Raw genomic sequence first — 27,585 nt, 5'->3', positions numbered from 1 at the left:
TGGGGGTGCTGTCACTTTGGCAACGCAACTGCACATATTGCAGCGATTACCACAGCGGAAAAATGTTTTTCTGCAACATGCAATTACTACAGATTACAGATTGCCGTCCTTGCATCAGAAGCTCTCGCTAGAAAAAGGAGAAACACAGCACGTTTGTGTGTATGTGTGTGTGGATTTGTGTGTGTGTGTGTGTTTGCGTGCGTGTCGTTACACACAAATAGACAGAGAGACACGGAGACAAAGAGAGATGAGAAATGATTATAGCTCACACTAAAAACCACAACTGAAAAAAAAAATGGGGGAGTTGATGTATTTATGGGACTCATTTAGATTTTAAAGTTATACTGACTTTCAGGGGTAAATAAAGACCCTGGAAAAAAAACATACAATCCGTCCTTCAGTGAAATGAAGGAAAGTAGAGCTGTGATACATTTTGTAGGCCTTTCGTCCGTCATCATCAACATTATGAAAAACATACACTGATGATGTCCTCGTGGAGTACGCAACCCCTAAAACGCCACAAAGTCATATCAATTTTGGACTTTACATTTTCAGGTTACAAATCACCCTCAATATCAAAAAGCTTCCTTCAGGTCACACTAAACAATGTAGCCCAAAAGTGGTGCCCCGCAGCAAGGCAGGGCCCTATTTACAAACCCACCAGATCAAAACTCGACCCAAAGTGCTCCTATAATAGCACTGGGGCCTTTTGGTGAGCTTACCATCCAATGCTACTTTTAGTGGGTTTCCAAAGAATAAACAGGCCCGGGAACCACATCACAGACTGCTGACTGTCATCGTTGGGTGAGTGTACCCGACGGATGATGTGAGGGCGGAGCGACCGTGACACCGGGGTTTACGCCGAGTTCCCCCCTGCCTGCCTGGGGTGTGGTGGGTGCCATTGAACTGCCACTGAAAGGACAGGGAGGGGGCCTGACCACGTTCAACCCCCTCCGAACGCCGATCACAGTGAACCCATCAGTGTCTCTGTATTAAAAACAGAGGCAGTCAGATATGCACACACACACACAGCCAACTCTAGAGCAATGGTGGAGGAAGTACTCAGATCCTAAAGTAAAAGTAACAATACCACAATGTATAAAATACAGCATTAGGAAGTTAAAGTCATGCATTTAAAATCCTACATAAGTAAAAGTGCAAAAGAATGATTTGCAAAATGTACGGTGCTTAAAGTGGGTAACTTTTGCTTAACAGCGGCCACCGTAGGCACAAATGGTGACAACAACAAGAATGATCGAACTATAAAGCGAGGAATCTCGAGAAGCGTTCATCCGATCTACTTCACGCTTGGCGGGAGTATTGCTCAGGAGCCAAGGGAGTGCAGGGTCGAATGTGGTGCAATTTGGCCAGATGGTGGCGCTATAACTATGGACTTTACGTTTTGGCCTGTAACTCTTGAACCTTAAGTCTCATAAACAAAATTCAAAACATTTTTTTAAAGGGTTTTGTGGGTCCAGACGAATCTATCCATATAAACCACGCCCATTTGAGTCTAGATTTTGTCCAAATCTGCTTTTTTTTTTGCTGCTCCTCCTACAAATGTTGAGAAATCGTCACCAAATTTGGTACAGAACATCTCTAGACCAAGGATTTGGGATTTTATTATAGTTTTGCTGTAGCTGGCCCTCAAAGTTTGCTCAGATGCTGTAGGCAATGTCATATCTCCTGAACGCTTTGTGCTATTACAACAACCATTGGTAGACATGTGTAGATAGGATGTCTGAGGGACCATGACAAATTTTGTGCCATTTGGCCATTAGGTGACGCTGTAGCAGCATCATCATCTAACTGTAAAGGAAGGAATCTCTGTCTGTCTGTGTACTGTATGAATGACTGTCCTTTGCATATCTTGAGAACCATTCATCAAATCAACTTCACACTTGGAAGGTGCGAGCAACCATACTGTGGTTATCGACAACGCTATAAGTAGCACCTCTGGGGGCCAAGCAATCGGCCTAGTACTAATAAATGGTAAAACGTATTGTATCAGTAGCACAAGTAGAGAAGAGTCATAAAGTCAGCGGACATAACTGACTCAGTTATGTCAGTTACACATGAATATCTAAAGTCAGCTACGTCATACCAGACCAAGTAAGGCTGTAGCAGTAAAACTCAGGAGTTTCCTGAATTGAGAAAGTGTGCATTTTATCAATGGTGAGTTAAACTTTTAATTTGTCAGACAAAGATTGTGTTATTAATTCTTTTAAATATTACATAGTGTCGCTTTAAAATATCATAAGTACTCTTATGCAGAAAAAGTAGCCCGGGGGCAAGAGGTCGAGGTGGAGCTGGTTTTTCCAACCTGGTAATAATTTAATAAATGTTGGATACTCTTACCTATGCATGGAGCAGTTATTTATATTATACAATCTGAAAAATTTAGAGGAGAAATTTTCCTTTGATGGAACTGCTAACAACTCACAGATATCTAAAGTCATAGACACTACTTTTTTGTAAGATTGGAAGGCCCTAGTTTAATATTTAATAAGATTACAAGAGATTGTGTTGTATTTTATAGGTTCATCATACTTTTTTTTCCTAAATCTAAATGCATAAAATGGAAATGGAGTTTAATGTACTTTGTTACTTTCCGCCACTGCTCTAGAGGATCGGAGAACATCAAAGCAGCACCGCTACCAAACTCATCCTATAATGTATTCAATATGAAATGGAGTGTCAGATAGACAAACACATAGCTTGGTATGTTTGAAAAATGAATGGAGTCTTTAAGAAGTCCATTTACATTCAGCAGACAGATATAAAAATGCAGTTGGAGTCGTCCCCCAACAGCCATTATGCTGCTCAATTGATTCAGAGGGCTTTTATAAGCCCTTGGCTCCGCTCTGCACCTTTTATAAAATGTAAGCAGAATATTAAAGATGCATGAGATGAATGTGCTCATTGTCTCCTCTGGTGACTGCTGCATCTCAACTCATCGCGCTTACGTAGTAATTAGCTGCTGGGTTTGGAAATGTCACCGTCCTCTTCATCATGTTTAGGATAATATACTCTAAACGCCTTCAAGGATCTGGAATCGAGTTCTGACGCTCGTGAGTTACTGGGTGTATAAAGTACCACAAGGGGCAAATTATATAAGAAAACTATAGAAATCTAAATAAAAATAAAGTGATTTAGGGTCATTAAGAGCTAAAACAAAGTTTGAATACACAAGTGCATTCCAGTGATCATGAAAACTAACACAGACAGTACTGGCGGAGAAAAAAAATAACATACAAATTTATATGATCAAAATGGTTCAATGTGTTTCCTATTTTCTCGTCTGAACATCAAAATGGACAAAAATGACCACCAATTGTGATGTGCTGACACATTATGTAATCAAAATTTGAGAGGGGAATCAGCCATCAGAGCAAGCGAGAGCCCAAAACCCAAACAGTCTGTAGCCACTCACTGTTGTTTAAAAGTTTCTCCATATACTTGTGTATATAAACACTCCGACGCTAGAATACGAGTTGGCTTTGAGGGGACTGGCACAAATGGCTTTGGTGACTTACATCATGCTTGGAAGTCTAATCACAGACACTCTTGTCATATCAAGCAGAAAAAGTCCATTTCATAGCGAGCTACGTCTCAAAAAAAAGAGGAGGGAAGGGTAAACAAGCCCGGCGTTCCACAGCCACCGCAGAATTCATCATTCATACAAAAAAATACCCCGAGCCCCAAAGTAGAGCTAATTTAATCCGAGAGGAATAAAACTCCATTTCATAGAAGTCGTCCATTCAGAACACTCATATTTCCACTGAGCAGAAACCCCCGGCTGAAATTCGAGCAGACACTTTTCGGAAGGAATGCATTCGGTGGGTTGAGGGCCAAAGCTTGCCCTGTAATTTGTGAATGTACAGAAATGTGTGACCGCCACAGCTCCTCTAAAGATAGAAATCTTTGTCTTATGTCATCGCCGAACCTCAAACTATTTCTAATTGCCCCCGTAGCCCCCTTTTCCAAATGAATAGCTACCCATCCAGAGGCTTATATGTGCACGTCTGAAAATAGCCCAGGAGTTTACACAGGCTAATAGATCATATTCAGTAAAAAAAAAAAAAAAAAGATGAAAACCTTTAAAGAGATCTCCACGTATCAGTGACGATGTCCCCCGTCTTCAAAGTGACTTTTAAGTGGCACTGAAAGCAGTGTGGGTGGCATTTAGAGTCAGGTATACGTTTACACACCCCCAAAGGCTTCTACTAATGGGCATCATACTCATATTAGTCTTTACAATGTGACTCATTACACATAAAACCTAAACTAAATGGGGTTTCCTTTGGTTTTATACACACAGAACAGGAAGTGCTTCTGTGTAAGAACTCCAAGGAAACATTAGTTCAACTTCATTTTGAACATTTTGTTCAGGTCCCATTTAGAACCGTTTGACCGTGGTGCTGCTTCGTGGTGTTTTTATAGCCGACAAACCATTTTTCTAACACCACAGGGAGCCCCCCTTTTTTTGTTATGATTCAGGTGAGGAATACAGGGATGAAGGCCACCTCTCAGTCACAAGTTTTTCGCAGATCAACCGTCAGTAAACAATGATGTGATATCTTGATTTATATCTGACGGATCCGTTTTCATTTTAACCTTCAATGGTAAGAATCCTATATGCTGAGGCCCATTTGAGGTGGGATTCGGGGGGTTTCACATATCCTCCACGAGTTCTGTCTTGATTTCAGGCTCGACCCGCCCGGATCATTAAAAATCGTTCAGGGGCACGGCGGGCTCCGTCCTCAATGCCTGTGCGGCTGAAACTGTAGAAACTGCACGTTGAAATGTGGAGGTCTAAATGTGACAGGCGCCCGGAGTGCACATTATGGCTGAGGAGGGTATAGCTGGGGCGTGTGGTCACGTATTAATAATGAACTCGGGCGGGAGGACGACTAAAATATCACCGGCGTTGTCATTGTCCCAGTCAGGCTGTACTCAAAATAGAGGCGGTATGATAGGTGATCTGATCAGAGGTGATTTTTTTTTTGCATTGTGGGGATTTAGCTGCTGCTGTTATACTGAGGGATATATGGAGGGATCAACTATGGAATAAGCTGGTGTGATTTGGGGTTTACCTACATTTTCAAAACATCCAAAACACATTAGGCATCGAGTCATAAGGTCTTTCACTGGGATGCTTATAAAGCTGAATTCACTGAATTCAAAGGACGATGATAATATGGCATCAGAATTTCTGGTATAATTTCTAGTGAGTAAAATAGTGAGTTTTATTTAAGTGTGTCACCACACCCCACCGAACCACTGTCCTAGATCACCAAAATAATAAGCAACCGCAAACTGTGTCAGAGCATTATACAAGCTTATAGGTTCGTATTTCTGTGACCCCAAAAAGTGGAAATCTATTTTTATTTTTTTTTCTGAAAATGAAACTACTGAGAGACAGATATTTTATGTAGCTTTGATTTATAGAAGTAATGTTTAGCAACACATTCTCAGAGATTCAGATACAGTTTTACTTGTATAAACTTTATATATATTTTTTTCTACTTTTCCTATATATACCTCATGCAGCATTGACACACCACCACTGATAGTGGGAGGTCTGTGGCCACGTTTGATCCCACATAAACAGCTAATTGTGAAAATAAGCTCTAATATCCAAGCATTATTTGGACATTTTCTGTAATTACTTTTTAACTTTTTGTAATCTTCCCTCTTCTTGCATCTCTTTCTCCCTCTGACTCTGATTTAGTGTGATGGTGGGGAGAATTAAGGGAAAATGTGAAGCCACTCCGATGACTCCTCGCGCCACTTAACTGCACTTCATTTATTCTCGTGCAAGTAAACAACTTAAAAACCGCGGCACGCACGCAGAGGCGCGCGCACGCCCCGAATAAATTGTGTTATTATTAAAATGAAACGTCGATTGATTGGATGCGTTTTTAAAATGCGCTTCAACGAAAATCCACATGACTTCTTCAATATTTCTTTTATTGTCTATTTCCTGCTTACATAAATCAATTTAAATCAGTAGTTATTGTATCATGTTTTTTGGGGTCATTTTATTTATTTTTAATCAAATCTGCCAGGAATTTAGGCTATAAATCAATTAATTTCTGCACCAGTCATATCGCAAAATCTCTCATAATAATAATTAACTCTGTCACTACAGACCCAACATGGTTAACTTATATATATAATGTTTTAAGTGATTTTTGATTATCTGCTTTATACAGTAAAAGACACAAAACAATGAACCAATGAATATTCTCTAAATGTTGTATTTTTTTTATATCACACTAATTCATCACGTGGCTTCAGTGCGCAATTATTAAACGAATAAATGTCAGTGCTTTTTATAATAATTTTATTTCTCAACAATAATAAAGATAATTGTCATTCAAGGCAAAAACTCAAATGTAGGCCTATATATGCGTAAAAATAATGTGACCAGTGCTTCTTTCAACAACGTAAACACCTCACAAAAACAGAGTTCGTTTAACTGATTTGGCTTAAATTAATTCAGATTTGCGACTATCTCAGAGCACAGATAAAAGTTTCCTTTTTCTCTGCAGCCACATGTGAAATGTCTGCCTCAGACTGTCGGAGCTGATTGAAAAGGCAAATGCGCCAACTAGTGTCAGAAAGCAGCATGACGCATGGCTTTAGCAGGGTGTGCCATCATTTGATGTAACTCTCAACATTTCAGGTTCCTAATGAATTCAGCCTCTGGCACACACACACACAAACACACACACAAACACACAGTTATTAGTCTGTTGTGTCTTTTGATGTGGAAGAAAACGCATTGGCCTGTTTGCTTTAATTGTCTTATTAATTCAGTTCAGCCAATTAAAGTGATAGGGATCTTTCTTCCACCCATAATTTCACTTTATGAAAGTGATATTTACCTGTGAGAGGAGGTGCAAATTGGCCGCCAGATATATAATAGCTTCTCTCGAAATTAATAAATGAGAGTTAAAAACCACAGGCCTCTCTCTCTGCAGTCTAAATGCTTCATTAGAGAAATTATAAACAGCTCAAGTAGGTCAGAGGAGGTTATGATGTGACACGGATAAATGTGCAGATATTTCAGCTTATAAGATATGTCATAAATTAAACTGGCTCCATGTAAGACTTATAATTCCACTAAACCTAAAAAAAAAAAGAATTTTTACATGTTTAAATTCATCATATTCAATAGTTTTCTTCATCTAATACCAACTTATGCTTATGTTTAAAATGTCCAAAATAATTCATTTTACGCACCTTTTTTTTTCAACATACTGTCTCCTTATTTCTCTTTATATTATATTATATTTTTCTATATACTGTATAAAAAAACACCAAGCAAAGAGAGAAAAGTACAGATATGTATCGATAATTCAGCTCTTGTGTGTGTGTGTGTGTGTGTGTGTGTGTGTGTGTGTGTGTGTGTGTGTGTGTGTGTGTGTGTGTGTGTGTGTGTGTGTGTGTGTGTGATGAAGGAGCAGAGGAGAGTTTGATTGGTCTGTTGAAAGCCCAACCCAGCACATTCATTGGAGGAAATCATCTCCACACTCCCAACCACTAAAACACTAAAATGACTCGGGGTAAAATAATATCGCAGCACTCAGTTCAGCCTCACGGCTCCTTGTCGCGTCCTCTGTAAACCAGCTGCGCTCAAAAAGGATAAACTTTAAAGGAAATCCAGCTGGAAGCGACGGAACGGTTCCTCTTCTACCAGAATAACGTTGTTCTTCTGTGTGTTTGTGTGTGGAGGGGAGATCCGCAACGAGGATAAAGTTGCAAGAACTTTTTACGCAAGAAAAAGGACACTGATGTTTTGACTGTAGATATTCGGGTTTGAGACTTTTACGCGTTTTATCCAGCGGAGTCTGGTGAGATCTGAAGAAGCGTTTTGGCACAACTTTAGTCTTTTTAAAAAAAAAAAAGTTAAACCCGAGAGAGAGACAGTCAGCTGGATTGTCTAACTTTCTGCATCGTGGGCTGGATTACCTGCCAACAACAGACTGTTGTCACTGATCGGCAATATTTTATTTATCATTTGAGATTTCAAAGTAAGAGCTCAAGTATAGTTTGTGGTGTTGATATATTATTGTCCAACACAAACTGTCCATCAAGTGCGACAGATAAGAGCGCAGATACAGGACACAAGTTCAGCACTGTGAGACTTTTTGTCTGTACGTTTTTTTTTTGCTGAAGTTAGTCCAAACCAGAGCAAAACCCTGATGTTCTGACACATCCTGTGCAGATGATCTAACACGCAGTCATCAGAGTTGATTGTTTCTGTTTTAAGGCTCTCTTCACTTCTTTAGCGCGCCTCCATCTCCATCCTTTTTACGCGCACAAACACACTCTGGACTCCTGAGAACCATCCAAGCGTCTGGAGGAGGAAAAAAAGAAATAATCCAAAAAAAAAACTGGTTTTCTCCCAAAAGCTCACAGTCAGGTGGCACTGACCCAAGCTGTTGTTGTGATGCATATTCCCGTAGAGCCGCCCACAACCAGACGGTTCACGCCGCCCTCCACGTCCTTCCCCTGCAGCAAGCTCGGAGTCGGAGACGGCAACGGGTCCATGGCCACGCCGGGGCCCCTCAGGTCCAGGTCGGACTCCAGGAACGTGGTGGACGTGCTGGCGGACCACGCCGGAGAGCTGGTCCGGACCGACAGCCCCAACTTCCTCTGCTCAGTCCTCCCGTCTCACTGGAGGTGCAACAAGACGCTCCCGGTGGCTTTCAAGGCAAGACACATGGCTTCTAATATTTTTTACTTTATTATATTTTTTAGTATTTATTTATTATATTTAGTATTTATTTATTATATTTTGTATATATTTATTATATTTTTTTGTATTTATTTATATTTTTTAGATCATTTTTGTGCATGAGAAAAAATACTTTAAAAAAAAAAAAAGATTCTAGACCAACAAGACACATTTTTATGGAAGCTAATTAAATGCATTTATTTATTATAAATAAGAATGAACTCTGGAAGTTGTGCTCTTTAGTTTTTTTAATTTGTGTAAGATATTAAATTATTTTAAAAGTATAGATAAGATCTGGTTTTATTGGCTTCAAACGACTCCATCCAGAATAATAACATTCTTATTAATCGGGCCAGAAAAAAATATTACAGATGAGAGGTCTGAAATCACAAGACGTCTGAGCAAATAAATCCATATTTTATTATAATATTTGTTCTGTTATATATTATATATTTTGGTGCTTTATAGGTAAATATTTGTGCCTTGTGTCAGTATTACATTTTCTAAATCATGTACTTGGTATCAGATCCGATGAGGAAATAAATAACAATAGACAGTATAGATAATGAAACGCATGTTCTAAAACACATTTTATAATATATTTAAATGTAATTAATCTACAATGGAGGGTTGTCTTCTTAATGAAATCTCCCAGCTATATTATTATTTCTGTCATGTTTTATTGCTGACATGCTGGATGAAATGGTGAAAAGACATTCCTGCTTATTATTATGGGCAGTCGGATGCGGTTTTGCGCGCGTGGTGTGTGGACATACATTTGGTTTTTGGTGACCCAGAGTGACCTGTCCTCTCCTGTCCTGTCTTGTCCTGCTGCAGGTCGTGGCTCTCGGTGATGTCCCCGACGGTACTCTGGTCACCGTGATGGCCGGGAACGATGAGAACTATTCGGCCGAGCTGAGGAACGCCTCCGCCGTGATGAAGAACCAGGTGGCTCGCTTCAACGACCTGCGCTTCGTGGGCAGAAGCGGACGAGGTGAGCTCAAACTGTCTCTCTCTCTCACACACACACACACACACACACACACACATACACACACACACACAGGCCTGCACACAGAAATAATGGTGATTGTGATGTGCCATTTGCAGCAACATTTGGAATTATAATAATATGACGGATCATATTTTCTTTTGACTGAATGTGAAAATAATGTTAAGATTAGATTTATTTTTCATAAACTCTGAAATGAGGACATTTCATCTGAAGAGGGGGGAGATTTTAAGAGTAGATTTATTTTCGTAAAGATTTATTTTATACAGTATACATATTGTATTCTGCTCCTTTAAAGTTAGATCTGGAACTATACCACCTTATACGTGCTTGTAAAGTGAGAGATGATTAAGATTGGCGGAGTGATATGAAGTAAGAAGTGATGTGCCACCTTTTTGGTTATGGGTGTTCAATTGTCCTACGCTGGAGTTGAGACATTAAAGTGGATCCTGTTGCACAGACGAAGCTCTTGCTTTACCCACAGCAGCCCTATACAGTAGTTTAATTAAGTAACAAGTAAGTTTATAGTTAAGGCAACGAGAAGCCTGCCTTACAATAACATGAAATGGCTTGGTCACCAAATGTGTTGCACACATTCTTTAAAATATAGCTTTTTAAAAATATCTGTCTGATCTCGGTTGTCTATTATAAAGATATATATAAAAAAGTGCAGATGTGGAATCAGTTATGTATGAGTACGACGAAACTGTGCCAACTGACGTCCATGAGTGTCATCCGAAACATCTGGCCTGCGTCACGGTGAACGGTCCTGATGTGTGACTGTCATTTTCTTAATCCAGGGGAATATAAATAATTATCCACGTGGTGTTAAATGTGAGGGATGGATGGATGGATGAAAAAAAAACACCTCGCAATTCACGTCCTGGATGCGATTTGTCACAACAATCCCCGCCACCAAAAAGCAGTATAAAAAAACGAAATTACGCATCAACAGGCCTGGGATGTTGTGGTTAATGCATGGGCCTTTTTTGAGCAACATTTTTTTGTGCGACTATATCAAAAATCTCTCAAATTTCCAGGCATGATTCATAAAATGTCCTGGAATAAAAAATACATTTTGATTGTTCAGCCAAGAGGATGCATTTCTCTCACTCCCCCCTCAGAGCCTCTTCTGTTCATTTATATTTAATGTTAAATAGCTCTGATTTTGATGAATGGTGAAAATGGGTCTCCAAATTAAAAAAAAGAAAAAAGAAAGAAATAGCTTATACATTTAATTTCTCTAGTCAATTACCCCACCCAAGGATCCCTCTTTTTTTCCTCCTTTTCCTCCCACGCAGTCTCTTCTTTTGTTAACAAGAGCAGCCTCTCTCAGACCCGCTGCAGCCTCTCCTCCTCATTGTGCTCGGACTTTTACGCACAGATGCGAGCAAGATCCTGCCTTGTTGAACAATAAAACCATAAACCCTTTTTTCGGACAATCTGGAACACATTCTCTCAATAATCTAAATCATATCCTCCATCAAAGGAGGTGGTCCCTGCATGCCTCTTTATTCTCATCCTTAATTCTAAGGCAGCAGAGGGACAAAAAAAAGATGAGGTGATGATTTGAGGTTGAACATAATAATAAATCTCATGGACAACACTCGTACTTGTGTTGAAAATGAGATTGACCGCTTTCAACCTTGCACAGATTATTTATTATTCTATTTTTTATTGTGCAACATAAAAGCAGGTTTAGTTTGATCTATCTGTTAATAATTTGGATTTTCATGGATAATTACATAAGACGTTGTGGCACAATTCTGAATGTTAGTTGTACATGTTTTATAATGTGTATTATGTTTATTACCTTAATTTCCTTAATTTATGTACAATATAATTGTTGTAATGAGGTGTAAGAGCTCTGTCTCCCTCATGTCCTTGTGTGTCTCATACAAAGTGCCTTAAGAAATCTGTATTTTGGTCAACATTTGTATTTGTTGCTGTGCTGCAGGAAAGAGCTTCACTCTGACCATCACCGTGTTCACCGGACCTCCACAAGTGGCCACCTACCACCGTGCTATCAAAGTCACCGTGGATGGACCACGAGAACCACGCAGTGAGTACACACACTCGCACACACACAGAAGCAAACACACACCAACGCTACTATTGTTGTTGCTAAAATGCATTGTGGTGTGATGTGAAGGTTGCAGAGCCACCCAGTTAGAAGCAGCTATTCCTGGTTCTGAAAGTGTATGTGTATGTGTGTGTGTGTGGGGGGTGTCGCTATCTAAAAGAACTGCATGAGTCATATGCAGGAGATATATGAAAATCTAACACTGTGTGAGCTGATAGAGTGTGTGTGTGTGTGTGTGTGTGTGTGTGTGTGTGTGTGTGTGCCATGTATTCATCATGAGGAGGTGAAAAATCTGTTCACACGATCACATGTGTGCCAAAATTGGGGTTAAGACTTGGTTTTTGGGGTTAAGATTAGAATTAAGACTAGGTTAAAGTTGGGGTTAGGCATGTAGTGGTTATGGTAAGCCTCCAGAGAATGAATGTAGGGCATTGCATTGTCCTCACAAGTATAGCAGTGCAGGTTTGTGTGTGTGTGTGTGTGTGTGTGTGGGGGTGTGGAGCAGGGGCACAGGGACGGGCCCAGTCAGAGGAAACTGTAAAGCATATTAAAGCATAACCCGAGACCACTAAGAGGAGCTGAGTGAGTCTCCAAGCCGCAGGTGGCTCAGCTCAGCTCCCTCCTCCTCCTCCTCCTCACCCCCCCTACCTTTCCCCAGTGCTGGTCAGAGGGGTCGTGGTACTACCTGACCGACCACATAAGTGGCTCGTTGATTTAACACATGCAGGGCAGACTCCGGCCACTGTTAGGGAGGCCTGGCAGGGAGGCCCCGGGCGTGCTAAAGCTGTTAGCGCCACCGCTCAGCCGCAGCTGCATTCTCATGTGGTTTAATGCTGCTATGGTGTGAGGGATGGAGGAGAGTAGGGTTACTCACATGAGTCGGGGGGGGGGGACTATGTGTGCGTGTCTTTTTTTTTTTCATGAGCTCGAGGTGGGATAGATGAGAGAGATGGGTAGGATTTCATGATGTACCTATTGGAGGGATGGTGTTTATAAAGTGCAGGGTTTTAGAGGTCTCTTTAGAGCTGGGGTTTTGTGCTCCTGTCTGTGGAGTGGAGGGGGGGTATTTGGGACAGGGTGGATTTAGCCCAGTCAAAACAGACCACATGCAGGGGAAGAGAGAGTGGTAGCAAGTGCCACATGAAGGGGGCTGGCAGAGAGGGAGCCGAGGGGCACAGAGAAAGGGGCATCATCGACCCCCCCACCCCACTACCCCACCCTGCAGGGCTGGATGCTATTTGCAGAGGCTTTAAAGAGAACAGTGACTGCAAAGGAGGGAGATAATTATAAACACTGTATGTGTGTGTGTGTGTGGATGGTTTCAATTTGATCGGAAAGAAAAAAAAAAGCGTGCGTGTGTGTGTCTGTGCATAAATGCACATGTCGTGCATCTGCGAGGCGTCTCAGCTTGAAACAACTGTTTACATTAAAGTTGTCTCCCGTCTGTCTGTCAACATGTCGCAGCCCCGGCCGAGGCGTCAGAGTGGCCGTGCTACTTTTACACTGGCGCTGGGGTGCTATAAAGTGACACTGTTTAATATAGGGCAGGAGGAATTTAGGGGCTCCATTAAACTCGGGGCTGAGACGGAATTCATAGAATGACAGAAAATAAACTTCTGCAAAGGCTGTCTTTTTTTTTTTTTTTTTTTTTAAATGCACGCGAATATGATTTCAATAAACTAGAACCTCCTTCAGCTTAACCCCCCCTGGAAACCAGAGATGGTTTGATTTGTGCAAATGGTTCGGAGTCAAAGCTTATCTGCGATATGAATAATGCATCCAGTTACTCGGCAGTGAAAACAGATCCAGCGTCAACCAGGAAACTCAAACAGCTGATCACAGTTAATAGAATAAGCCTTTTGAAGCACAGCACATTTTATATTGGGTTTGTCAGATCGGAGGCGGAGATGAGTTTTTCGGGCCAATTCGGCGTGTTGAAGCCTCAAAATAGAAGAATCACTCGCGAGATGAGATAAAAAGGACCTCTCATATTTAAACAAGAAGCATATTCTAAGAGTATAATATCAGTCATGTCTCAGCACAGGAACACATACATTACCATTCAGACATTATTAGGGCCATAAAACTAATCAGATTCTTTTCTAACCACAAGGCACCACATTATGTCGACTGTACGACGTTTAGAGCCAAAGCAGGGAGGCACTTTTGCCAACACATAAAACTAAGAGCGTTTTTTTCCCTTACAAATCTCATCCTCAGAGACGGATATATATTCCAATGCTGCTTTGATTGCATTTTTTTTTTAATTTTACATCAGCAATGCCCGCACATCAGTGTTTGCAACTCAGCGTTATCATTCATAGAGTGCAGACAGCCTGAAGCCAGACTTGGCCGTGCTGCGCTCACCTGTCCGCAGGCTGGCAGGGCTGTGGGGGCCGGGCCCTTTTACAGGCTGTTTGTGTAAGGCCTGCATTTGCATGGCTGCCAGCCGAAGCCGGGGCAGGAGTTGGCACAGAGGGAGGTGGTTTTTTATTAATGTTTACTGATCCAGTCGGGAGAACCTGACGGACAGGACTGCAGCGGCGGCTCGCCGGCGGCAATGTAACAAAAGGACGCCGTGCCTTCTGAAAACACTTGAGCCGTAAGGTAGACGCACACATGGGCACGGATGCGTAACGTATTTTCAACATGCTCTCGCACACACACAAACACACATGTAAATGGATACAAACATACACAGACGGCATTCTGTTCCTCAACAGAAAGTAGGCTAAATGTTCAGCCAAGTATTTTTGTCTCCCTTGCGGCTGATTTCCTCATCGCACATCCGGCATTCGTCATCACCTCCCCCCCCCCTCCACCGCCACCCCCTGATGTATCTGTCATACTATATTATCAAACTTCTGCTGAAGCCAAACTGAAAGCACGACTGTTGCAACTGAAAACTCTCCCTCCATTTTCTGCCTGTGCGGCAGCTTTAACACATCCAACAACAAGATCACGCTGAGCTAAAACGACAGAAGAAAGGAAAGCAGATGACTTAAGTGTCAAGACCCTCCCTGTTTTGTCGCTGCTTCCTCGCCAGCGCTCACACATTTGGTGCACCCTGCAGCAGGGGTTATGCTCACCAATTAATCCTGCAGCTATATTTTTGGTGCTCTTCTCACTCCCTCACTTACATATGACATCAGCCGCTGCCTATTTACCCACGAGGGGGGGGAGGGGCTTTTTGTATTTCCGTATCTCTCGACCTGAATCAGTCCCTATGAAGAAAAGATGAACTCACCGCAGGTCAAGCGGGGCCGACATAGATCAGAAAAAGGGTCGGAAATATTTTTGAGCTTGCGAAATGATATTCAGAAATAATTTTCACGGTGTGGGGGGAAGAAGGGGGGGGGGGGGGGGGGCATGCGTGTCCTTTTATACCCTGAAACAATAATTTCAGTATTTGTATTTTCGAAGGAAGTTTGTGAATGTGTGAGTTGTTCAAATATAGAGATATATCCGTTACAGATGTGTAGATCTTAAGATATAGTAAAAAGAATTGAGAGGGTGTAAATAAAACTTGTGCATGAATGATTTCGAAACTGATGTAAGAATTGTTTTTTGTGAATATCTGGGGAAAGACTCAAAGCTGCTATCTGTGTGTGAAAATCAACACTCAAAGCTCAAGTCTGTGTGTGACGCTGAAGTTTTAAGGAACAATTTTTGCAGCTGAATCTGATTAGGTAATTCTGAAAGTTATTTTTTTTTAAACCAAGTTAGAATGAAGTCAAACTGTTCTAGACATTCAGCAAATTATTCTGCTGGATATTTATTATTTATTCTAATATTTGATCTGAAAATCAAAATTGTTTCCACCTGAGGGTTGAGAAGGTTGGTGAAACAAAAGGAGAGACAGTTGTTTGAATGTTGAGGATGTGGAGGCCTGTCTCTAGTGATGTCAGAGATTGCAATTTGTCTGATGAGACTTGAAAATGATACACATGAATACACCCTATAACCGCTGACACAATTATACATGCAATACCTGCATGCATTCAGACAGAGCTCGCACACCTTCCCACCCATAGGCCCACACATCCACCCAAATCAAGTGCTGTCGTGTTTTGTTGCCTCTATTTGCTCGGCTGGGTGTGTTCACACAGCTAAGGGAGGAGAATGGCAGGCGTGGGTGGGGGGGTAGTCGGGGGTGCATGTTGGAGTTGGCGGGTTGATTCTATTTGCATTTGGCACACAGACTGTACAAAGTATGCAAATAGACAAACAATGACATTTGCTGTGTTATTTTTCCTGCGATATTGCAGTCTCTCTGTAAAGTCAACAAAAAGGTAGCATGCGTGTTGTTGCGTATGTATTTGCGTGTGCTCGGCCTCATACACCTGCCAGGTGCGTCCATCTCTTTAAGTCGGCCCCCGCGGGCCACGCCCATGCCCCACAAATCACATGAAAGGCTCGCCCTCGGTGCGAATTGCTCTCTCAAAAGGCAACTTTGATGTTTGTAAATGGAGATGGGTGTCTTTGAAAAGGAAGGGCCTACAGGTGTATCAGTGCCAGGGGAGGGGAAAAACAGTGGCATGTCTGATGCTGGGTGCTTTCCTGACTGCTAACAGCTCGCCATATCTCCCAGATGTATAACCTGGAGACATAGTGGCCTACGCATGCACACACACACACACACACACACACACACACACACACACACACACACACACACACATGCAAATGGCGATTAATCTCACACTAACTCATGACCACCAAATTTATAATTTGATAGAGTCTGCCTCAATACCGCTGACAGACAGATAGGAAGAGATAAAAGGGGAGATTTTACGCTTTCCACAGAGAGATGACACTCTGTGGCGTCTGCAGTGACTTGAGGCCGTCGACCGCGGCGTTCCTCCTCCCTGGGGTCAATCCAGGCGCGTCATACTTGGCCTCAGCGATTAGAAGCAGAGCAAACATTGGCCAACTGATAAATCCGCTGGAACGCAGCAGTGCGTATTGAATAGGTTTGGACGGATTTCAAAGAGGAACTCGACCACATTCTGAGGTCTGAGGCTTGTGATGGGCGGCGGATGAGGACAGCTTCCCTCCAAGTGGTCACGCAAGATGTCTACGTATTAGAGACAACCAACGACGCGCCGTCGTCAATTACTTTTGCGAGACATCTTCACGTTCTTTTTATGTTAGATATGAATGAATGCGGGACTGAGTCATCAAAGCGTCATTGGACGGACATGAAAGCATCTGTAATATAATCAAATTTTGTTGTGGGAGGGTAAATAAAGGACTGAGATGGAAGCTCTTTGACCACTGTTGCCACCTTAACCACATCTAGAAGCTTTGAGGCCAACTCCCTTTGTGGGCTACACACACACATATGCACACACAGCTGTTGGTAATCCTACTAAGGCTTCTGTACTTAGGCTTTCCTGTGAAAGCAGAGCTAATTAGTCTGAATACCTCAACTAAACTGAGATATAAACAAAGAAAATATAGCCATTAGTCTATTACTGGCACTTTTCTTCTCTTCTCCCACCTCGCTGCCTCTGTTTGCTCTTCGGGCATGTAGCTGCAGCTCACTGCTAAAAAACAGGAAAAAAGAAGAACATTGTCTGACATTTTAATAACAGCACGATGTCCCCTCCTTAGGCCAGTTGATGACTGTCGGAGACACACAATGGCCTCGGGGCGAAATGCCCTTGCTTTTTTCCGCTCAGACAAAAATTTCCACCCTGTCTTTGCTGACGCAAGATAGACCAGCAGGGCCGACCAGGAGCTACCGAATTATTTACAGAGGCCTCAGACAGTGCTTCTAATTCACCCTGATGATGCAAGTAGAAGACGTTTTTCTCAGAATCACGGACAAGCTCGGCCAACATCGCTGCTCCGCTCTCTCCCTCTCCCCTCTAAAACTCAGCAGCCAAGCGTCTTTCCTGTTTACCTACCTATGAAGGGAAGTAAAATGCCCACTCTGTGTGTGCTCACTCTTCCTTATTTACACTGACCCATACAGGAGGGAGCCATTACGGCCTTTCAGCCGTAATTCAATAAAAGTTCCGTTCTGCATTTAGAAAAATAAATGGCCCATGAGTGGAGGAATATTTTCTCCCCCGCTGCATTATGACAATAAACCGTATTCTGTGTTGAGGCAGTGGGGACGGGGGCGGAGTTGGGGGGAGGTTTGTGGGAAGAAGGCACCTGCTGGTTACTGGAAAAGACGCTGTGTACCACCACCCCTGCGGTTTGGGATATTTATTTCTTCGGGCCTTAATGGTTAGGAACAGTGAGCAAATAATAGGTGTAGCGAGGTCTTTCTTTTGCTTCCAGGAGCGGGGACGGTTATAATCCTCTGGGTAAACACAGAGGAAAGCCTTGGAAACATCACAGAAAAGAAGAGGTCAATCTTTGTAACCTCAACACTACTGCAGCAGTCCACTAACATCTCAGAGAAAAAGCACTGAAAGTGAAGTAGCTATACGTGCATGCCCTGGAGAATTCACACATTTAACATATCATACATTGACCCTACCTGGAATATCAATTCTCATTCTGTGGAACTGTGTGTGTGTGTTTGGGGGCAACTGCAGGCATTGCTGCACATTATTGTGTGCGAGCGAGTGTGCACAAAGGTGTGAACGCGAAGCCGTTTGACACATCTGCTGGCGTTGCATTGATGTATGCGACAACGGCAGCTTGCTTTCCTTTCCCACAGCCTTGCGAGAGGCCCCCACCTTTTCTCCCCCGGCACCTCGCTGCTTCGAACAAGCTGACTACCACGTACGCGCAAGCATGTACACACGCACAACAACCCCATTCACCATTAGAGCTAAAATAACACACTCCAAAAGCAGCTTATTGCTTTAATATGATCTGTCACCGGAGCCAAATGGGCCTTCTGTGCTCGAACAAGGCCAGAGCAGCAGTAGCAGCAGCAGCAGCAGCAAAAGCAGCAGCACTGGGGAATCTACAAAGTCTGCAGGCAAGCAGCCAAAAAAAAGGTCTGAAAAACAGCCACGCTCATATCAACCCCCACACGCCTCAACTCCAGAGTAGAAGACAGTTACACACACACACACACACACACACACACACACACACACACACACACACACACACACGTGTGGAATGGAGGGACAAAAGAGGGATGATTGCTCTCAATGTGCTACGGGCCTTGTTGTATTGTCAGAGAATCCGGGTGCATTGGGCCTTATTTTGGCACCCCTTCATCCTCTTTCAGCCTGCCTCAACCTGCCTCGCTGTAGGGCTGTCCTTATGTGCCAATGCTTCTGTTCCCCACACACACACACACACACACACACACACACACACACACACACACACACACACACACACACACACACACACACAAAGAGCTTTATCCCCTTATCAGAAAAGGAAGGCTGCTCTCAAACAGCCTCATGTAGCAACTTCCGCTGTGAGCAGCTTGTTTTCAGACCTGCGAGGGGGATTTTCACACTGTTGATGTCCCCAGAGAGAGACCGAAGCATCTGCCTGGGGGACCAGACGATCTTCCAGCTGTGGTCAGAGAGGGCAGACTACTGATAAAAGCGTGCAAAAAACTTTTGCTTGACCTCCTCCTGAAAGCTTAGATGAAAATAATGTTTCCACACTCGCCACTGTATTCAGCGCGGCGATGTTTATGACACATACTTCAACTCACACGTAGTTTATGTCCCAGGAAATAAACATTCAATCCACGCTAACGATACAGTCGTAAAACCTAATGCATTCATTCTGAAAGTGTTACGAGGGTGTTATGTAAATGAGCGTTAAGTAGTGTAATGTCTGTGTGTGGCTAGCATCGACTCATTTAGGCCCAGACGAGACAGCCACAATCACCAGCCAAGGGTGAAACCCACATCCTTCAGGGTCAGCCTCAAAACAAGAACTTTGATTCGTCCCGCTTTAAATACCCAACTGTGTGATTGGCGGCCTTGGGAAACGCGGTGCCAAAACACCCTGCTGCAAGAGATGCGTTTTTTGAGCTGTGCTACGGTAGCCAGTAATAGAACAAAAAGAGGGAAGTATAAGACAGAGTGGCGGAAAGAAGCAGGGTGGGAACGAAAAACGTTGGGGGTTCAGGTCTGCTAGCGAGGAGGAAGAGGAAGACAGGTGTACGAGTCTTTGCTCAACAGATGTTGAAACGTCCCCAGTGTCTGTTGAGGGCGAACGGAAGTTTGCTCGCAGGCAAGTAGGCCTCGCTGCAACATGTGTTCAACTGTCGCCCCACATCGCACTGTGAGGATTTTGAAGTTAGATAAGGAGGCTGCTCTTGTGTTTTTTCCAACAAATGTAAAGCATGGGCTTATCTAAGATGAGAGATGCATTTTAAGTAGGGCTGGTCTATGATTATTTAATCACAAATTAATCACACATTTTGTTCAAAATGTACCTTAAAGGGAGATTTGTTAAGTATTTAATATTCTTATCAACATGGTAGTGGGCAAATATGCTTGCTTAATGCAAATGTATGTATATATTTATTATTGAAAATCAATTATCAACACAAAACAATGACAGATATTGTCCAGAAACCCTCACAGGTACTGCATTTAGCATAAAAAATATGCTAAAAACATAACATGGCAAACTGGCAACAACAGCTGTCAGTGTGTCAGTGTGCTGACTTGACTATGACTTGCCCCCAAACTGCATGTGATTATCATAAAGTGTGCATGTCTGTAAAGGGGAGACTCGTGAGTACCCATAGAACCTATTTTCATTCACATATCTTGAGGTCAGAGGTCAAGGGACCCCTTTGAAAATGGCCATGACAGTTTTCCCTCGCCAAAATTTAGCATAGGCTTGGAGCGTTATTTAACCTCCTTCACGACAACCTAGTATGACATGGTTGGTACCAATGGATTCCATATGTTTTCTAGTTTCATGTGATACCAGTGTCTTTAAAACTGAGCCCACTGAGCCGCCAAAAAATGAATTGCGTTAAAAAAATGAGCGGTGTTAAAACGATTTTACCGTAACGCGTTATTATCCCTTTACCTTTGACAGCCCTAATTTTAAGTTGTGGTACTACTGATTTGACTCCTCAACAATGCAACAAAAGAGGTCATTTCAAACATGTGACAGAAAGCTGCTATCACAGTAGCCTTCATATTGGACTCACAAATGCTTCAGCCATTTTTGTATGTAATCCTATAGCATACTTGTCTAGCCTTTACAGTCCAGACATAGTTTCCAGTGTTAAGTGAGATACATGCACTCCAAATCAATTCTGGTCTGTTATCAGGAGCCTATCAAGTCCATTTATACGTTGAATGCAAATATTTACACTTCAAATATATTCAGTGCAGACTTGGGCCGGGGCCAAGGCACGTATTGCCCTTTGCCGTCCAGATAGAGTTTCACTTTGCCCCTGAAAAAGCGCCCGGCCCTTTACTAAAAAGAGCTTGTGTTTAATGTGTCTCCCTTTGGACGGGAACATATGTTTCTTTCTTTCAATGGAGACAGAGACAGACAGAGAGGAGAAAGAGAGGAGAAGTAGAGAAATAAGTGGGGGGTGGCGGGGAGTGGGGGGGACGAAGGAAGGAAACAAGTCGTATTGGGTGATCATTCAGCTGTGGCGTCGGTGTTTAAGGCCTGGCTGTCACCTCACTGAGCAAACACCGTCTCTGTGTTGAGCTGATATGGGCTTTGTGGAGGGAAGGCTGGGTAAGAACGCGGTGGAGTTTGCTGTTCATGTGGTCGGGTCTTAGAGCAGCGCCGGGGTGCAATCTCATGAAAAATAGCTTCACACTTTTCACATCACTTACACTAGACTCTATCTGCGTGCGCTTCAAAGCACAAAGGGCAAAAGAGCAAAGCAGCATCTCAAGTTATTCTGCAACGAAGATAAAACACTATCAGGAAATAAAAAGACACACATACACCCACACACACACAAAACAAAGCGGGGCTGAGAGCGGCACACCCATTCCTTCAAAACACAGCCATCGCCTCTCAGTACATCGTTAATACCAGACATTTTATATCAAGCATTTTATTTGTTCTTCATAAGACTTCCATAATGCTTTCAGATGATGCGACCGCTACTCTGAGAGGAGGCTAGTAAATCTACAACCTTTAGCATCCATTTCGGCTCCGGGTGCTTATTGAGCGCTGCTGTTTAGGGCCTCATGTGTGCATTGGCCCCCATCTCCCAGCTCTATCTTGTGGTTATGATATCATAGAGAGAAAAACAAGGGCATTCTCTCCTAAGTGCACCCTGACACATTAAATATTCATCCGACCACAGAAACCCCTCTGAAATGGGGCCGGTGCAGAGCTCCGGCAGCACCCCTCTGGCCCCCGGACCTGCAGAGTAGAAGTCAAATGTTGGCGGTCGGTGCAGAAACACTGTGGCTACAGGCCGGGTCAACTGGACAAAAGATAGCGCATTAACGCAAGGCTTAACTGGAAGATACAGCTCGAGTCTCTTTGGCGATATCTTGCAGAGTGTGTAATGATTTAGATAGTCGAAAAAAAAAAACTTTTCAACAGTGGATAACGCTGTTTTCTTTCAACAAGAGTCAATGTGCAGGAGAGAAATACAAGGGTTTAAAGAGGGCTGTTACAGGATTCGTTTAAAAGAACTCCTGTATATCCAAAATCCAGATGAAATTGAAACTAAACAGTTTATTACGAAAAAGGAAGAAAAAATGATTACACTGTTCTAGGGTTGCCTAATCTCACGATTAGTCAACTAACCTTAGTTGACTAAGATTTCTTTCATCGATTAGTCATTGCATATGCCTTTTTCATGCTGAATGACTTATTTCCAAGAAGCTTATGAGCACATCTCTGGTAAACCCACGATTTAAAGTGGTGGTTTTGTGTGATTCGTTATGGAGAAACTCAGTTTTACAGATCTGTCGATTAAATCAACTAATCGATTAGTCGAATACAAAATCGTATGTGGGAGAGGACTGGCCTGGACTTCTGCATAAGTCCGACGTTTGCTTGACATCTGGGCCGAAGGGTACATACAGAATATGATAAATAAAGTCCACAAAAATAGTGACGTTTGTGAAGTCATTCGAGATAAACAGGGGGAGAAGGGATTCAGGCGCACAGTCGATCAGTGCCGAGTCAAAGTGAAAATACTTTGAATGCAATATTTCAAAGTCCGCGATCCCCTCCATGGAAGTGTCAGCTCTAGAGACGAAAAAGATGAATTCTCTCCTTCATACTCGCCCCTCATCAAATTAATGTTGCGCTTTAATTTGTGAACTCTGAAGCCAAAACCAAACGAAATAGAAAGCGAACCAAAAGTATCAATTTCACTCTGATTTCACTCTGACGAGCCAAACGAAGTGAAAACGCCCTAAAAGATGAGAGGAGGTATGTGTGAGTGTGCCGCCCTCCTGATAGATTTATTTGATAAGTATCCAAGAGACAAAGGCAGAGAGAAAAAAAACAGAGGAGGAGGAGGAGGAGGGGGGAAAAGAAAGTTTGGAGCCACCTCCCAGTTGATTAGTGGTGTTAACAGCAACCGCGGGCCCCCGGGTTAATGAGCTCCAGGCCTTGTCCTAATGAAGCCGCCGCTCTTCCAAAAATCACCCTCTCAACAGCCCACTAAACCCCCTACTGGAAGCTCCGAACGGTGTGTCGCCAAACGCGGTGTGTGTCCCCTGCCAACTGGACCTGGGCCAGCATGGCGTCCACTAGCTAGGCTCGAGTGTGTGTGTGTGTTTGCGGGCAGCTGAATGATCACTTTCATCCCTAAAGAGCCAGCCAATTCATCTCAGACCACCATTGGCCACAGAAAAACTGACCAATTATCATTTTTTTCCTGCCCGCCGTCTGTGTCTGTTTTTTTCCAACTAGAGAGCGGTGGGATGTATCATTTCCCTGACCTCAGCCGTTTGAGGTGGTGTAAATCTCTTAATAACTACACAAGGACACATATAGGGGCTATATTTGGAGGGCTGCTTCCCCCGGCCGCCCCTGCTCCTGGCCTGGAACAGACAGTAGTCACAGTGTCTATGTGGGTGATGGAGCCTGGGCCTGGCGCTGTGTGTGTGTGTGTGTGTGTGTGTGTGTATGAGAGAGAGAGAGAGAGTGAGAACGCAGGCCTTCATTCCTTCCATCACGGTTTAAAGAGAAGGCAGACTGGCCACACGAGTGTGAATAAAAAAGATATTACGGAGTGTGTGTGTCGGCGTGTGTCCACCCATGTTCCTGAGTAACGGCACGGAGCAAACTGGTGGGTGGAATCGAGCGCACACAAATACCGTCCTTTCCTTTGGCGTCCTAATACTCGGGGAAACAAACAGCTGGAGAGCAGCAACAGAATTAGTCTCTGCTCGGGCAGATTAGTCATGACTGAGTCTCTCTTTCTCACACACATAAAGATGTGTTAATCAGTGGGTGTGAATTATAAAAAAAAAGTACCATTCTGTGCTGCACTTTGACTTTAGAAATTTCGTATTCAGTGGCTGCCTGCGTTCAGACATTGTGTCTGTGCATCAATGCGCGCCCCCAGTACCCTTTGTGCATCTGTATGCATGTGTGTGTGTGTGTTGGGGGCTGTCAATGCTAGATATTTCTATATAGTTCGTAAAGAGGAGGATGGAAGGGAGGCGGTGGGCACAAACAAATGGACAGAGCGGTAAACGAGAGGAAACTTTACCCATGGGTCAGCCTCCGAGGGAAGATATATTGCCCATGGGTCAGTGGAGAGAAAGGACGGGCAAAATCCATATTGGTCCGTCTGCCTTGCCCCCTTTATATAGTGATAAAATATTCAAATCCAGCCATTACTTCACATTAGGCTACTCTGTAGAGATGCCAGGGAGAAAACCACAGAATGTATACATGCCGGTTCGCACACAGTTTTGGTGCATTGATAGTTACATTAAAATCTCTTCCTCCCATTAGAGGCATAGACCTCATCCGGACTTAAAGGTGTGTTCACATGTAGAGCATGTGCACGTATGGATGTGTGCGTGAACATGTGTATTTGTACATGTCTGTGTGTCTATATAAAAGGCATGTTCAGAGGGTTTTTGTTTTTTTCTTACCATCCCCCTGGACGGGACATCAGAGTGATAAGGGGCACTAAGTGTGTTGGTTAGTTTTCCGTGGTCTGGATAAAAGAGACGCAGCTTCACTTATTCAGTTAATTCTCACATCCTACTCACACACACACCTATGAAAGCTCTCTTTCTGTCTTTCTCTTTCTTTATCCGTTATGTTTAAGACCGATGACTATATGGTCTGGTAGCCTCGTCTGGGTGTTTCCTTCTGACTAAGTGCTGTGTCAGTCGGACCTGAATGTGTATGTGTGTGGGCGTGTGTGAGAAAGGCGGTTATTGGGGGCAGATCTACTCACTATCTTGTAATTTTTTTGTTGTTTTTTGTTTTTTAAAGCAAGGTGGCAAGATAAAGATCACTTCGCTTCAGCAGTTCATAGAAACTGCCCTAATGTCACAATTCATAGTTTGTTATTTCTTAGACTTTAGATTCAGGGCAAACAGCATTCCTCAAGCAATTATTTTCAACCACTTATGCTATCGTTATCTGCGTATGACGCGGCAGCAGGTGCAGCTTGGGTAACACTTAGTGTCTAGCCGATGTATGTCAAGGTCTGCTGACATTCTAATATTTTTGTATTTGCAAGCTGAAAACATGGTGACGGCGTGTCTCTCTCTCTCTCTCTCCTGCCGCCCTTATATAATTTCATCCTGTGTGAGTGTTTGTGATTTACAAATGGAGGATATTGACGGTCAAGTTAATTTTACACTAATTACACTTAAGACAGGCAAATAAGACATTTTCTGCCAGGACATGTCAAACTCCCCGGCTTCATTAAGAAACTTGGGAGACGGAAAAAGTTTTTTCCAATAGGACTCTTGTTATTGTTTTTGCTATTTTTGTACAACTCTGGAAACATAAAGTGCCATCTTGTGCCACTTTTCCTGGTTGTGTAGGTGGTAAACTGGCAAAGTCCTTGATTTTTCTCTTACCCGTCCTCCTCATGTCGCTGTTTCAGGGCACAGAGTGAAGCTAGAAGACCCCCAGAAGATGCAGTTCTCGGACAGGCTGTCAGAGATCGAGCGCTACCAGCGGTCTATGCGGATAGGCCCGGTGAACAATAATCAACGCCCCATCCACCAAACCCACCTAAGCACCACACAAGGTGAGGACCGCTGATACATACAACCACAACCAATAATCACTGTAAAGTCAGCTCACATTAAACCGCCATTACTTAGAAGTAAATAACTCCTTCAATAAAACAAACAGATTTTGTTTTATTTGGCCGGAGGGTAAGTAATCCGTAATAAAAAAGTCTGCTACACATCAACACAGTACACGCAGTTCAGACGAAGCCAAGAGCCCTTCATGTGCGTTTCCTGCCACGGGGGGGCTTTCAAGTTCTGTCCCACACATCCGGGAGCCGTTATATGTGTTGGCCGTCCGAGGGGGAAGCTCGTGTCAGTTCTGTCCCCGGATGCCCTGCGTTGGTGGGTCCGGGGGCCCCACAGCGTGCAGGGTCGAGTCTGTGGCCAGGTGGCACGGCGGGTGCTGCCAACCGAGCTTGGCCCGGGTGCTGAAGCTGGCCTCCGCACACCGCACACTACAGCCTCAGGAATGTAACAGCCGCCCGCTACCTTGGCAATCACGTCACTCTCAGACTGGTCGAATGTGCGGGGGCAGGAGGGGAGAGGGGCTGAGACTCAGACTGAGGTGGTGCGATGTAGGGGTGGGTTTTTTGTGTGTGTGTGTGCTGTGGACAGCTGCGTGGGTGATGCTTGGAGTGAGGATGAGTGTTCACTCCGTCATATGTCAGAGCCTCTTTAACAGGATGCCATGTCTGGAAGCGTACAGACTAAACACACACAACGCACACACAGCATGCCCTCCTCTGCCACCCACTCTCTAGTTCTCATGCTGGCTAATGAATCTCATTACCTTTGTATCAGCGTGTTGCTGTGTACAGGAGGACTTGTTTGGGAGCTCTGGGCCGTGTGTGGGTGCGTCTATCAGTGTGTATCACCACTGTTTGGCCTTGTGATTAGCTTAGCCAGCGCTGAGTCACCAGTATGGGGCCGCCTATCTAACAGCTGACTGCGGAGAACACGGGGTCTTTCGTCCTCCGCTCTCCCATGTCCTTACTTTTACTGTTGATATTGATTTTGTTCCCTTTTGTTGCCAGCCGTCTTAGAAAAAACGCCGCCGACCGCTTACGCTTAAAAATAAACACTGTGGCGCTTCAACACAATACAGCCACTGTGATGATAATTTTCTGATGGGTTGGAGTTTGGCGTGAGCTCTGGAGGTTGTCTGCCAATAGAAAGCCCCCTGCAGCTAAGCTTATACTGGGAGCTTTAAGTTTCTGAGGACTGACGGAGGAAGGGGGGGGGGCTCGGAGAGGTGTACAGACTTGGTCCAGACAGCAGACGAAGAGGAGCTCTTTGCTCTGCTCTCGTCTGCCTCGCACAGGATTAGGGCAGGAATTAGAGCGCCATGGGCTCGTCGGGCTTCAAAGGGCTGCGATGTTGCAACACACACATGTACAGTACATACAACTGTGAGCAGACACAACACATTAACATCAGTTGGAACTGTCAGAAGGGCTGTAAAGGCCTTGGAGCTTCACGTTACAGCTGCCAGTGACTGGAGGCCGTCTATAAGGAGTGTGTGTATGTGTGTGTGCACACGAGTGAGACAGACGAGGGGAAGGGCTGTAAAAACCACACACCTTAATCTGTGGTATTACCATCATGACGGCATACCGCAGGGCAAGAGTGG

At 43.6% G+C, this 27,585-nt stretch overlaps 1 protein-coding gene across 4 annotated transcripts in view; it reads left to right on the top strand.

The window, feature by feature from the left end:
- Positions 1–27,585, top strand: part of runx3 (RUNX family transcription factor 3) — a 53,572-nt gene that overhangs the window by 13,373 nt on the left and 12,614 nt on the right. For 2 of the 4 annotated variants that reach the window (XM_074661120.1, XM_074661119.1), the window contains exons 3-6: positions 8,478–8,725; positions 9,587–9,743; positions 11,719–11,823; positions 25,823–25,969. In XM_074661120.1, coding sequence (XP_074517221.1) covers positions 8,478–8,725; positions 9,587–9,743; positions 11,719–11,823; positions 25,823–25,969 — 657 coding nt within the window. The remainder of the gene's footprint in view (positions 1–8,477; positions 8,726–9,586; positions 9,744–11,718; positions 11,824–25,822; positions 25,970–27,585) is intronic. The other 2 variants (XM_074661122.1, XM_074661121.1) reach the window with 1 other exon arrangement.

The sequence above is a fragment of the Sebastes fasciatus genome, chromosome 15 (assembly GCF_043250625.1).
Source record: "Sebastes fasciatus isolate fSebFas1 chromosome 15, fSebFas1.pri, whole genome shotgun sequence".
NCBI lineage: Eukaryota > Metazoa > Chordata > Actinopteri > Perciformes > Sebastidae > Sebastes > Sebastes fasciatus.
This window is presented reverse-complemented; position numbering and strand designations above follow the sequence as displayed.